This window comes from Danio aesculapii, chromosome 10 (assembly GCF_903798145.1).
Source record: "Danio aesculapii chromosome 10, fDanAes4.1, whole genome shotgun sequence".
Classification (NCBI taxonomy): domain Eukaryota; kingdom Metazoa; phylum Chordata; class Actinopteri; order Cypriniformes; family Danionidae; genus Danio; species Danio aesculapii.
The window spans coordinates 36,201,524-36,216,399 of record NC_079444.1 but is presented as its reverse complement, the minus strand read 5'-3'; the positions used below and the strand labels follow the sequence as shown (position 1 = coordinate 36,216,399).

General features: G+C 34.4%; 1 protein-coding gene across 1 annotated transcript in view; it reads left to right on the top strand.

Annotated features, from left to right (window-relative positions):
- Positions 1–14,876, top strand: part of nipblb (NIPBL cohesin loading factor b) — a 62,503-nt gene that overhangs the window by 14,367 nt on the left and 33,260 nt on the right. Inside the window, 16 exon segments of the mRNA XM_056466466.1 lie at positions 2,765–2,916; positions 4,734–4,814; positions 4,898–4,998; positions 6,872–7,001; positions 10,099–10,117; positions 10,120–10,160; positions 10,162–10,181; positions 10,920–10,951; positions 10,954–10,979; positions 10,982–11,053; positions 11,135–11,215; positions 11,218–11,280; positions 12,246–12,339; positions 12,414–12,607; positions 12,609–12,634; positions 13,866–13,968. Of these exon segments, the coding sequence (XP_056322441.1) occupies positions 2,765–2,916; positions 4,734–4,814; positions 4,898–4,998; positions 6,872–7,001; positions 10,099–10,117; positions 10,120–10,160; positions 10,162–10,181; positions 10,920–10,951; positions 10,954–10,979; positions 10,982–11,053; positions 11,135–11,215; positions 11,218–11,280; positions 12,246–12,339; positions 12,414–12,607; positions 12,609–12,634; positions 13,866–13,968 (1,235 nt within the window).

The following is a 14,876-nucleotide window of genomic DNA, read 5'->3' as shown; positions in this document are numbered from 1 at the left end:
TTTATATACTTGTCAAATACAAAAAAAGATATTTAAAAAAATGTTGGAAACTGGTAGCTGTTAACATTGATAATAGAAAAATGAATACTATGGAAGTCAGTGGTTACCAGTTTTCAATTTCATTCTGTTCAGAATTTCTTCTTGTGTTTCTCCTTCACACTCTTTCAAGGGCCAATGGGAAGGGGTAGGGGGACAAAAATTGAATTGGGATAGGGCCTTAGTCTGTTGTATGGTTTATATTCTGTCACACTTTGTAGCACCGCCTACTTTGAAATTATTGGGCGAAGCCTGTTTCCATCAGATATGTTTTCACTGGCTGTGTAAAATTATTAAATTATTGACTGTAATAGCTTGCTTCTGGACTAGTTAAGACTAGGTGAACATGTATACAGATTTATTTGAAACACCCTTCATGCATGTATGGCATAACTTTCGAGATCTTTACTACGGTGGCCGAGAGAGCTCAACGTGCTGCAATTTAAAAAAATTAAACAATACAATTACAAAAAACACCAGCAAATAAAGAAATAATCTTCATCAATTGACACCACACAAAATTCTCAAATTCTCAAATTGCAAATCTCACAACACAAAGACTGAAGAAACGCGCAGCAAATTGGTCACAACACAAACGACTGAAGAAACGCACAGCAAATCGTCACAACACAAATGACTGAAGAAACGCACAGCAAATCGGTCACAACACAAACGACTGAAGAAACGCGCAGCAAATCGGTCACAACACAAACGACTGAAGAAACGCGCAGCAAATTGGTCACAACACAAACGACTGAAGAAACGCGCAGCAAATTGGTCACAACACAAACGACTGAAGAAACGCGCAGCAATTGGTCACAACACAAACGACTGAAGAAACGCACAGCAAATCGGTCACAACACAAACGACTGAAGAAACGCAGCAAATTGGTCACAACACAAACGACTGAAGAAACGCCAGCAATTGGTCACAACACAAACGACTGAAGAAACGCGCAGCAAAATGGTCACAACACAAACGACTGAAGAAACGCAGCAAATTGGTCACAACAAAACGACTAAAGAAACGCACAAATTGGTCACAACACAAACAACTGAAGAAACCCGCAGCAAATTGGTCACAACACAAACGACTGAAGAAACGCACAGCAAATCGGTCACAACACAAACAACTGAAGAAACGCGCAGCAAATTGGTCACAACACAAACTGAAGAAACGCGCAGCAAATTAATCACAACACAAACGACTGAAGAAACGCACGGCAAATTGGTCACAACACAAACAACTGAAGAAACGCAGCAAATTGGTCACAACACAAACGACTGAAGAAACGCACAGCAAATTGGTCACACACAAACGACTGAAGAAACGCACAGCAAATCGGTCACAACACAAACGACTGAAGAAACGCACAGCAAATTGGTCACAACACAAACGACTGAAGAAACGCACAGCAAATCGGTCACAACACAAACGAGAAGAAACGCGCAGCAAATTGGTCACAACACAACGACTGAAGAAACGCGCAGCAAATTAGTCACAACACAAATGACTGAAGAAACGCGCAGCAAATTGGTCACAACACTTACAAATATCCATGTAACACAAAAGAAATGTTTCAAGGGGACGCAAAAACATGACGGACCCTCCTGAGATTTGTATGTTTTATTTTGCCGTAACTGTTGCTCAGTGAAGTGATTGGTGGTCTCTAAAAGGCAAGATGTTTATCGTTTATTTTAATTTCCTGATTACACGACGTGATAACACATCCTTATCCAGCATATCCGTAATGGTTTTGGGTCCCCTTGAAACATTTCTGTTGTGTTGTTACAAGTTATGACCAATTTGCAGCACGTTTCTTCAGTTGTTTGTGTTGTAACCAATTTGCAACACGTGTGCTGTCAAATTGATGAAGATTGTTTTTTGTTTTTTGTAATTGCAGGTGCTTTCTTTAATTGCAGCGCGTTGAGCTCTCTCGCCCACCGTACTTTACACAAGTTAGAAACTCCATCTAGTGGCTATGTGCAAAACAGGCTTGACATCTCACAGGGACAACATTTAAAGGGAAATTAAACCAAAGATGTTAGTGTTGTGTGACTTTTTTATTATTGTCTATTAAATAAAAGTGTTACATCAATAGCAATGTTTTAGCTAAATATTGTTGTGAATAATAAATATCATTTAAATGATTTAGTAATTATTTAATAATTAGAAAACAATAAATAATAAATGGGCGATGCAGTGGCACAGTAGGTAATGCTGTCGCCTCACAGCAAGAAGGTCGCTGGTTCGAGCCTCTGCTGGGTAAGTTGGCGTTTCTGTGTGGAGTTTGCATGTTCTCCCTGCGTTCGCGTGGGTTTCCTCCAGGTTCTCCTGTTTCCCCCACAGTCCAAAGACATGCGGTACAGGTGAATTGGGTAGGCTAAATTGTCCGTAGTGTACGAGTGTGAGTGAGATGTTTCTCAGAGATAGGTTGCGGCTGGATAAGTTGGCGGTTCATTCCGCTGTGGCGACTCCGGATTAATAAAGGGACTAAGCCGAAAAGAAAATGAATGAATGAATGAATGAATAAATGGTAAATTCAAGATGATAAAATGGTTTTGTACAGTGGTATTATATCTATTGTAACATATTAAAGTTATTATTTTAAGATATAAAATGTTACTTAAATGGTTTAAGTCATTGAAGGTTGATTGTTAAATAAGATTTAGATACTTTTTTGTGTCCTCAACTGTCCAAATAATAGCATTGCTGCTCTCATTTCAGGTGGAACACTAAGCTCGAAAGCCAAGCGAGCAAAATGCTCAACGCACAAGCAGAGAGTTACCGTCATGCTCTACAACAAAGTGTGTGACGTTATCAGTAACCTGTCTGAACTCCTGGAGATTCAGCTGTTGACAGACACAACCATCCTCCAGGTGAGAGTCTGACACTCTGCACTGCTGCTGCTCCTGAATACAAATCTGTTGCTATGGCGTCTGTTATCCCTTCAGCAGGTAGTCTTTCATATGTGGAGCAAATAGATTTTGACAGAATATTAAGCCTGATAAAGACTACATTTCATGAGGATTGAAAGTTACACTGCCAGTCAAAAGTCCCATGAAAGTAAAATAAAGTTTTGTAGATGTTGGTATCAGTGCTAGTTTTTGCGTTAATAAGCTAGTGTGCTCCAAAACAAGTGAAAAAATTCACATTTAGGAGATATAAAACGGATGTTGAGCTTGTTTTTTTCACGTCATCTATATCATACTACAGTTTCTCATCAAATTTTAACCAATGAAATGCTCTCTAGTATCTGACATGCCCCGCCCACTTTAAGACGCTTTCCATTTGATGCACTTGAGTTCAACCACTCTCACAGGCAGAACAGTGTAAACAGAATAAACAGAACAGAATAAAATGTTATTGGCTGTTTTTTAAATAGGGGAGGGGCTACACTATTTTCCTGCCCTTCTTCGTGTTTGGGTTGAGATTACGTCAAACATCAAGAAAAATGCACATTTCAAAGCACTTCATGGGACCTTTAAACAAGCCTATCCTGCTGTGATTTTAAAATCTCATTATTACTTCAGTCATCTGTGTCACAGGATCCTTTACCAATCATTTACCAAACCTGCAGAAACCCTGTTATAAGTCATTATTAATGATTGTACTAATAATACTCTGTCATTATGGACCAACAAACCAGTACATTATAATGATTTGTGAGGATCATGTGAGACAGGCAACTGGAGTTAATTCAGCTTTGAATCACAGGAATTAATTACAGTATAAACATAAATCAAAAGACAGCTATTTTAAATGTAATTAATATTTCACAATATTACTGTTTTTATTGTAAATGCAGCCTTTGTGATGACGAGGCTTCTTAAAAAGAATTTTAAAATCATGTGATCTTAACCCTTGTGTACTGTTCAATGACTACCCTTTCCTTATGTTTGTGGCTGTTTTTGCCCCATTAACTTCCATTATAATCACATTTTTATTACAAAACCATGATACCATACAATCATGTATTCTTGATTGTTGGTGGTTTTCCTTTGTAAGGAAGAGAAAAAAATAATTTTTACTGTTGATCATTAGTTGGCACCATTAACCCTTTAGATAGGCCTGTGCAAAAAAGTTCTGGTTTTATATGGAGTAAAACAGCAGATTAGGGTGTGTGTGTGCATAAATACTCATACTATGTTTACTATGTTCCAAGAGCTGAGCTGCTTATTTTGATTTTCTCAAACCTATCAAGGTAAGTGTAAAAAAGTTTCTCCTATACTCTCATACTTCATGTAAAAGCCAATATATATATATATATATATGTGTATTTTTTTTATTTATTTATTTATTTTTTATTTATTTTATTTTTTTTATTACTATAACTGATGATCAACATTAAAAAATACAAATTTGACCTCTTCCCAACAAGGAAAACTACCATCCATCAAGAAACATGCATGATTATATGCTGTCATGACTTTGCAATCAATTTGAAAATTGACATCATAATGGAATTATTATTTTTTTTTAATTCCAAAGCATTTTCTCTAAATATGTGTCAAAATACGTATCATCACCAAAAAATATTTCCATTTGCTGAAACGCAGAGAAAGTTGTGGCCAAAGAAAGACTCAAAATCACCCCAGAGTGGATGTAAACATCCCCAACAGCACACAAGGGTTCAACTTTTGTCAAAGAGTTTAAATATAGTCACTTTGCAATCCAATCTTGTCTCTTCTTGCAGATTTCATCTCTAGGTATCACTCCATTTTTTGTGGAGAACGTGAGCGAGCTGCAGCTCTGTGCCATTAAACTAGTGACTGCTGTAAGTACTAGTGTGTTCCAGTCTACTTTACCCTTCTCTGTTGCTCAACTATGTCTGACGCTCTGATATTGTGTGTTTGCCAGGTGTTTTCTCGATACGAGAAGCACAGACAGCTGATCCTGGAGGAGATCTTCACCTCTCTCGCCAGACTGCCAACCAGCAAGAGGAACTTGAGGAATTACAGGTACCTGCCCAGTCTAGAGATAGTCTTGCACATGTATTGATTACTCCGATATCCTGATTTAATTTGATTCTCAATTTCGGTTTCAGTGAATATACAAATGCTGAAACTGATTTAGCAGGGTTTTTTTCAGAGTTAAAAACTGGGGGAGTTTGTATATACAGTGAAGTCAGAATTATTTGCCCTCGTATATTTGCCCTTAAGCAATACTTTATTTCAATAGTCTACAGAACAACCCACTGTTATACAATGCTTTGCCTAATTACCTTAATTTGCCTAATTTAACTTGGTTAAGCCTCTAATGTCACTTTTAGCTGAATACTAGTTCCTTGAAAAATATCTAGTAAAATATTATGTACTCTCATCATGACAAAGATAAAAGATATCTTTATATTGTATATTAGAGTATATTATTAGAGTAGTGAATATTTTGGTAACACTTCAGTTTAAAGGCATACTTCACCCAAAAAGAAAAGTCTGTCATTATTTTACTCACCGTTTACTTGTTTCAAATCTTTTCAAGGTTCTTCTACTTGTAAACATGTCAGAAACTTGTAACCATTGGATTCCATGGTATTTGTTTTTCCTGCCATGAATGTCAATGGTTACAGGTTTTCAGGTTTCTTCAAAATAACTTTGTTTTCAATGGAAGAAAAACTCTTAAATGTCTGGAACCACTTGAGTAAAAAAAGTGGCTAATTGTGCATACTTAATCCTAACCAACACCTAAACCATCTACTAGTTTATTAATAAACAGCAAATTAGATTATTGATAATTATTTATAATATTTTATTCTATAATATAATTATTAGTAATATAATTATTTATAAATTATTGTTTATAATTATATATTAGCAAATTGATTATTGATATTAGCTAAAATTATTGATATAAACGTTTCAGTTAATGGTTTGTTAGTAGTGAGAATTGTACCTTAAATTAAAGTGACCCATTTATTTATGTACTTTGATAAAAATTATTAGGCCCCAAACAGCTGTGAAGTGAAGTGAATCGAGCTGTTTATTCTTGATGTTTAGGTGTCTGTGCCAGATAAAGATGCCTCAGTCGCTTTCAATCTCCTTTTTGTACTCATTAAAAAAAGTCCCCGCTCGTTTTTTCACACTCATCCATGTTTTCTTGCAGCTCTAATGTACAGTTGATGTCAGAATAATATCCCCCCCCCCGTTTATTTTTTCCCCCAATTTCTGTCTAACAGAGAGAAGATTTCTTCAACACATTTCTAAACATAATAGTTTTAATAACTCATTTCTAAAACTGATTTATTTGATCTTTGCCATCATGACCGTAAATAATATTTGACTAGATATTTTTCAAGACATTTCTATACAGCTTAAAGTGACATTAAAAGGCTTAACTAGGTTAATTAGGTTAACTAGGCAGGTTAGGGGAATTAGACAAGTTATTGTATAACGATGGTTTATTCTGTAGACTGTCGGAAAAAAAAGCTTAAAGGGTCTAATAATATTGACCTTAAAATGTATTTTAAAAATTTTAAAACTGCTTTTATTCTAACAAAAATAAAAGAAATAAGACTTTCTCCAGAAGAAAAAATATTATCAGACATACTGTGAAAATGTCCTTGCTCTGTTAAACATCATTTGGGAAAAATTTTAAAAAGGAAAAAAAAATCAAAGGGTGGCTAATAATTCTGACTTCAACTGTATATAAGCAGTACTGCACTGCATGTTTGTAGATAAACTGGATAGAAAAATCTTTATTGGTTGACAGTAATGTAAATCTCACTTGCCACATTCTCTCCAACACTTGAAAAAACAAAAATACAGAGTATAGGAAAACGTCAATTCAATATTCAATCATCTTAGCCCCGTTGTATTGACTCTGTTGTGTGTTCAGACTGAACAGCAGTGATGTGGATGGAGAGCCGATGTACATTCAGATGGTGACGGCGCTGGTTCTGCAGCTCATTCAGTGTGTGGTTAATCTGCCTTCAGACAAAGACTCGGATGAGGAGAATGACAGAAAGGTATGAGTTACATAGTTATTCAGATCTGTTGTAATCTTTTGGTCTTGATGTGCAACACAGCATGCATATTTTTGATTCTCAGACATAGCTTGATGTTTACCGCAGCTGCAGTTCACACGAAATGCTACCAAAAAAAAAAAGTGAAAATTATATGTAGAATTTTACTGTATATGTTCAAGAATGAAACAAGAGCTTTTATTTAAAGTTTTTATTCTTTATGTTATTGTGAGTACTAAGAAAGTACTTCCTAAGAATATATAGTGTTCCCACGCTTCTTGAGTACTTGAATTTCAGTCATATGAATTCAAGGAGAAAGTGCTTAAAAACAAACATGGGATCTTGAAAGTGCTTGAATTTAAAGTTTATGGTGTTATTAAAACAGTTATACTGTGCTGCTGTCAAAAACTGAACAAAGAAAATGAGAAATTCTTTATTTAAAAAACTAAACTTTTAGGCATGCACAATAAATCAGTGGCCATAACGATATTGGTTGATAAATGCTTTTTTATTTTTTATTTTTTTATTGTATGCCCATATTCACAAAACATTAACATCAACATGTTTTAACATATTAAAGAGAATGTACAATCTTGAGAGTGAAAGTAACAGAGAAATTAATGTAAAAAAAAAATAAAATAAATAAATAGATGAGAAATAATTGAAAGTACAATTACATAATCTTAGAGTAGTCTTTAAGTGTAAGTTATAACAAAAAGTGGTAAATGAATGTCAAGGATGTTTGTATTAATTTAAGAGAGCTCTTTTATGTACTCCCAAAGGGGAGACCAAATTGACCAAATCTATCAGATTTTTTATGTTTGTCATAGGTAAGTTTTTCTAATGGTAGCCTTGTAGCAATCTGTGATATCCACATTTTAAAAGATGGAGCTTGTGATGCAGACCAGAGTAGCAAAATACATTTTTTAGCTAAATATACCAATACAATAAATAACTGGAATGCATCTTTTTTTAACAGATTGTTTGCATTAAGATTCAATAAGTACAGAGCTGGGGTCATGTCAAAATTAAGCTTAAGAATATTTTCCAGTACCTAATGTATTTTCTTTCCAAAATGGCAAAATTTTTTTCACAGTCCCAAAAACTATGAAATGAATGTACCTTTATCTTTTTTACATTTAAAACACAGGTCTGTGGCATTTGGCAAACATTTTCTTAATACGTATTGGAGTAAAGTAGATCCTATTAAAAAATTTAAAATTAAGCTCATGGATCCCAAGAGAGGTACATACAATTTTCCAGTCATTTTCTTCAATAGTTTGACCAATATCCTTCTCCCAAACATCTTTAAGTCCTAGCCAGGCAGAAGTGCAATTGTTAGACAAAGTGGTCATAAATCCTTGTTATCAATCCTTTTAAAACAAGCTGAATTCAGTAAAAGGTATTCAATCTCTGTTGTTTTGGATCTCAGCTCTCCTTTGTCCAACTTTGGTTTTAAAAAAATGTCTTAATTGTAGATATTTATAAAAATTGGATTTTGGAACGTTATATTGATCTACAATCTGTTGGAAAGATTTTATGGTGCCTTCTGAAAGTAAGCATGATATTTGAGAGATGCCCAGTTCCCGCCATGCTGAAAAAACAGTGTTTTGCAATGTTAAAGGCATATCAGGATTAAAAGAAAGTGGGGAGAACAGGGAGAAAGGGGTGGAGATTCCTATATGTGTCTTTACATCTTTCCAAGTTCTAAGAGTATTTGATATGATAAAATGTTCAGAAATCTTTTTTAGTTTAATATAATTCTTAACAAATGGTAATATTTAATTGGTAAAGGGGAGCAAGCTGTTTCTTCCATTTTTAAACCAAATAGAGTTAGTCCTCTCATTACACCAGCTAATCATGTTTTTTATTTGGGCTGCCCAATAATACAACTGGAGATTTGGCAAGCCTATTCCACCCCTGTCTTAAGGCTTCATTAATTTAGAAATTTTAATACGCGGTCTTTTATTATTCCAGATAAACTTTGAGATGTGTTTATTAAGACTCTTTGAAAAATGAATTTGCTAAGTAGCACGGTATGGACTGGAATAAATATAAAAATTTAGGAAGTACATTCATTTTTATTACATTTATTCTTCCTAGAAATGAGATTGGGAAGGTGAACACCATGTTTTCAGATTAAGTTTGAGTTTTTTCTATAAAGGAGGTGTATAATTATGTTTAATAGGTCTTTAAGTGAAGATGTGACATGGATTCCTAGATATCTAAAGCCAGTTTCTGATAATTTGAATGGGGAAATTAATTTTATATGTTCCAAAGAAGGGGTGTTTTAAGGGTAAAGCTATGGATTTGGAAGATTTATTCTGTAACCAGATAACTACTGTAGTGTGAGATGCATTCCAGCAATGTTGGAATAGACTGCTCTGGTTTGGATATAAATATGAGCACATCATCTGCATAAAGTGAGGCACGATGATCTTCCCCTCCTATTAAAATACCGTGGAAATTTCTGTTTTGTCTGATGAGTTCTGCTAGGGGTTCGATAACTAAAGCAGATAAATGCTATTTTTAATGTTATCGTTTGTTGGTCTGAAATTAAAATTAAGCTGATAAATTACAAACTTTATGGCTCTTTCAAGTTTGAAGTTTTAAAATAAAATCCTATAATATATCACTATAAAATGTTCACTATGAAAAATAACATCTAAAAGATATTTATATTTATCGGCTATATATTTCGGTTATCAGCCTCTAAATCTTAAGAGTTATCGGTTATCGATATCGGCCAAAAAAAAAATCTCTTATCTTTGAATTCCTATTAAATTTAAATCTGTACAAAAACTCTGACAAAAAAATGCACCATTTTATCAATATTTCAGAAACTAATTTTAACAATACCATTATTGAATTCAACACATTTTAATAAAGTTCTTCAAAAATGTTTAAAAGTGAATGACATGTTTGATGTTAATATCAAATGTTAAGTACAGGAATTACTTTTATGGTGCTGCATATCCTGGCAGTGTGAATTACAAAGGAGCTTGATTTAAAATGAATGCTGATTTAAAAAGTCCTTGAATCGGATGTCCATCGAAAGCACATTTGAGGCACATTTTCTTTTTTTCTTTTTTTCTTTCAGGTTGATCAGGATGTGCTAATCACAACTCGTATGAGACCGCAATGAGGACAGCACAAAACTTCCCTCTCTGTTTTCCTCAAAAAGTAAGATAAACCCTTTGACATTATTCCAGCCACACTCTGCAAACCATATAAACCCTACACCATTTATAGATAAACAGTATCTTTCTAGAATCAAATAAGACTTTGTCTAAATAGTGCGACGTTTAGATCAGGAAACACCTGTTTTACTTTCTGTCGTCTGATGAATTTTCATCAGCTTAACCAAGAGGACAAACAGCACCTGTGTCTCTAAATTATCAATGCTGAATTTTATTTGTTTCTTTGTTTTTACAAATATATTTTTATTTATTTTATTTGTATTTGGTCACACTTTTAAAAATAAGGTTTCATAAGTTAACATTATTTCATGTATTTATTAACATGAACTAATAATGAGCAATACTTACAGCATTTATTAATCACAGTTCAGCATTTACTAATGCATTATTAAAATCCAATTCATGCTTGTTAACATTTGTGAATGCACAGTGAGTTAACATTAACATGAACTAACAATGAACAACTTTATTACCATTAACTAATGTTAATAAACATGAATAAATACAATTAATAACTGTAATGTTTATTGTTGTTCCTTTTAGTAAGTGGCATTAACTAATGCAACCTTATTGTAAAATGTTACATTATTTTCTACTTTATCGAGACAGTGCTGAAAAACAATAGTACAGTTTCAGTAGCTCAATCTTTATAGATAATACCTGCACTTTTTTCAAGAATAAATGTAATTATTTAACATTATTTGTTTATTGTCAATCTAAGGTGTGGTAGTAAGCAGGGTGAAGACGACTACAGGCGCTCTTTGAGAACTTTGTTCAGGATATCTCCTGTCTACGGTGAATAAACCTGATTGGCCGGCTGCAGAGCTGCTGCTGAGCCTTCTGGGAAGGCTGCTGGTAAGTTCAATTGTCGATCAGAGGTCGATTACAGGTACACACACTTGAAATCTGACATGATGTCCTGGCTCCTCTCTGTAGGTTCATCAGTTCAGTAATAAGCAGACGGAGATGGCTCTGAGAGTGGCTTCTTTGGATTATCTGGGCACAGCTGGCTGCACGACTTCGCAAATGATGCCGTCACCAGCAAAATGGACCAGCGCTCCATCAACCGCATCCTCGGAGAGGTAAACAACAGAGTCTGTGTCATCACATGTAGGGATAAATCAAATAGTTTTATTATTTTTATTAGTTTTTAGTAGGGCCTGCACGATATAGGAAAAATCTGACGTTACCATATTTTGTTTTTTCTGCGATATAATATTATTTACAGTTTCACCGGATCACTTGAAACTATTATTTAAAGGATGTATTAATTTAGAATGATTGGAAGGATTTTGTAGGGAAGTGAATCATGCATAAAATATAATAAATTACAAGCAAATACAAAAAAGCAAGATACAAGTGAAAAATAGATAAAAATCACAGATAAAAGTGAAATAGATTTTCGAATTATGATTTTCGGGGCAGTCAAATAGCAATCAGGTACAGAATTGGAATAATCAAATGTAAAAAAAACACAGCTTTTTAGTATATAAATAACTAAATAAATTATTCTTTATTAAAGTTACAAGCAGTAAAATTTATTGTGCCTGAATACATGGAACTTTGGTCAGGCCTTAAAACTTGTGCAAATAAAAATTATTCTCTCCATTCGGTTGAACACAATTCTCATGTGTTCTGTTTCTCCTGTTCAGCTGTTGTTGTTGTTATTATTACTATTGAGAAGTACTTTCTACTGTACAATAGTATTAACCCCCCAATAGTATTAATCCATTACAATTTCTTCAAGTTAAACTGGTATTTGAATGAATATTTTACATGATACGATAGTTTTTCTCGTATTAAATACTAAAATGCTCAGCAGCTCTGGTGACTATGTCCTCGTAGTTTTTTTGTGGTTTATTATTCACAACACTAGTCCATTTCTCTGTTCGTTCAGGTGCATAAGCCTACTTCTGATCATTTTGTTCATCTAAAATCTGCCTTAAACAGTAAATAAATATTTAGCTAAATTCTGTCCACATGGTGTAAATCATAGGACACTATAGATAGACGATGAATGAAACTATTGTTGTTTGGTGTTTTACAGAGCTCAGGCAGTGATGAGATTCAGCAGTTGCAAAAGGCTCTGCTAAATTACCTGGATGAGAATGTGGAGACGGATCCATTTCTCTTGGTGAGATGTTTTAAAAAGGTCATTTTGACCCAAAAAAACCCTCAAACTTTGTTTTTAATATTTTTATGATGTCTTCAACAGTTTGCAAGAAGTTTTACCTTGCGCAGTGGTACAGGGACACCAGCACTGAGACGGAGAAAGCCATGAAATCTCAGAGTCAGAGGGACGACGATTCGTCTGATGGGCCTCACCACGCTAAAGACATCGAAACCACTAGTGAGATCTTGCAGAAAGCTGAAGCTCGCAAGAAGTTCCTCCGGTCTGTTATTAAGACCCACGGCATCGAAATTCAGCTCACTGAGGTAACTTTAAACCACTAAAAAAACTTTAAATGGTGAAAGTGCCACAAATACTGAATGAATGTTGAAAAAATCTGCAAAGGGATTGTAGGGGTATTTTTACAGTGTGAACCCAAAAATGAGCAGTCTGTCAGATGAAGAAGAGCCAGAGTCAGAGATTCAATTAAAAAGAAAGTTTACTGTAGATAGTTTGCAGTTTCATCAGCAGAGCCAGCTTTAACACTCGTAATGAGCTCTGCTTACCAATCTCAAACATCAACCAATTATAATCTTACGTAATGTCATTAACTGCGTCATACATATAGGTGTTTTAACCTGATTGGTTAAAACACAGATAGACTTAGAAACTTTTCATGTGCTTATGTACAATATCTCAAGCATACAAACATCAGACAGCTACTTCCGAGCTGACTCTAGACCTGTAATGTGTGGAAATTATCCAAAATTGAATAGAACACACACACACACAACGTACAATCAGTTTCTTATCCAAGGGCTGAGTGTACTCTCAGCAGTCTTATCAAAACTGGTTAAAAATGGTACAATTACATCCAAACCTGGCAGCTTGCATACAAAGGAAGTTCGAGGTCCATCGAGAGTCTCCATGACCTCTTACCTGGCCTTGTTAGATCCTGAGGAAACAAATCATTTGGCATACAGAAAGCAATCACGCACATATTATTTCCAGTTTTACTTTGAAGAGGGATGGACACTAAGGTTATTATATAATCTAGGCTAAACATTCAAATTTATTAATAATCATAAAGGATATGTGGTACTCCATCCTGGAGCAGACATCTTTTAGAAAACCCACACCACCAGGATGATAAATGCAGTTTTTGTCTCAAAAGAAAGAAGTTTATGCAAACTGTCTGGAATCTGACCAATCAGAACAGAGGAGGCTTTCAGAAAGGTGGGTTTAGAAAAACCAGATTTTTTAATCCACTGTTTTATGCGATGTTGAAAAAAGAGCTGATGCTACAATGCATAATAATGAGAAAATGTGAGCATTTTTTTACACTTAAATGGCTGTAAACCTTATTTAAACCTTATTATTATTATTACGATTATTATAAATCTATTTTCAGGGCTCCAAAACAAAATTAGGATCCTTAGAATAGCATAACGGGGCAACTTTCAACTTTTAATAAATGTTTTTAACTTGTGAAAGTTGTTTTGTCTATATTTAGAAGTGTTTAACCATTTGCTGTGCATTTTTTTTTTTTTTTATCAGAGTAAACTCGGATACTGTGGACTACGAGGACTCGTGTCTCATTGTGCGATATCTGGCCTCCATGAGGCCGTTTGCACAGAGCTTTGATATTTACTCCACACAGGTCAGTGGTCATCACATCTCCCAGTTTTTCTATTCTGTTTGCATCTCAATATTTCTGAAGACGTTGTTTCTTTACTCTTATTGCCTTTTTGTTATTATGGGTTTATTTAATTGTATGTTTGTTTGTTAGAGATACTACTTTATTGTTCAGTTATTATACAGCGTTAAGTAAAATGTTTTTTTGTGATCATTTAAAAATGTTATTACTATATTTTCTGTTAGGTTAAGTTACACATAAATATAAATTGAACTTACTGTAAATTGACTGTTAACTGAATTCAGAGAATTACAGAATGAACTGCTTCACGTTAGATGCATTATAAGACTTCGTCAGTGTGCGAATTATACATTGACGATTGGGTGGGGTCAACTTTTGTAGTAGTTGTTTTGTAATACATGCATCAGTGAATCAAATTCATAAATGCATTTAAATTACATCTAATTTATTAATGAAATGTATACTTTTTCAGGTTTGGGGTTTTGGGGATATTTAGTGACTATTTTAGAAGTTGCTGTAAGTCAAACTATACAAATTATGTCTAGTTTTCTTATTTTTAGGCTACGTGCAGATATAAACACCTATTTTACAAGACACGTGTTTTGTGAATACTTAAGATGTCTATTGGTGCTCTAGAACTGCCAGTTCAGACTGTTGAATGATATTTTTTCTAGCATTGATTGGCGCAATTAGGCATTCACAATGGTATAGACCATTTTAGGGGGGATCAAATGTATATTTATATTATACATTTTCAATTAATCAGTATTTAAGATATAGATCAGAGAAAGCCATTTGTTACTATTAAAGGGCTGACCTCCCCTCCATACATCTCGTTTTGATGTCCTTCGGGGGGGATCAAGCTTAATTTGAGTCAACCCCCCCCCAAACCCCTCTGTACATTCGCAGTG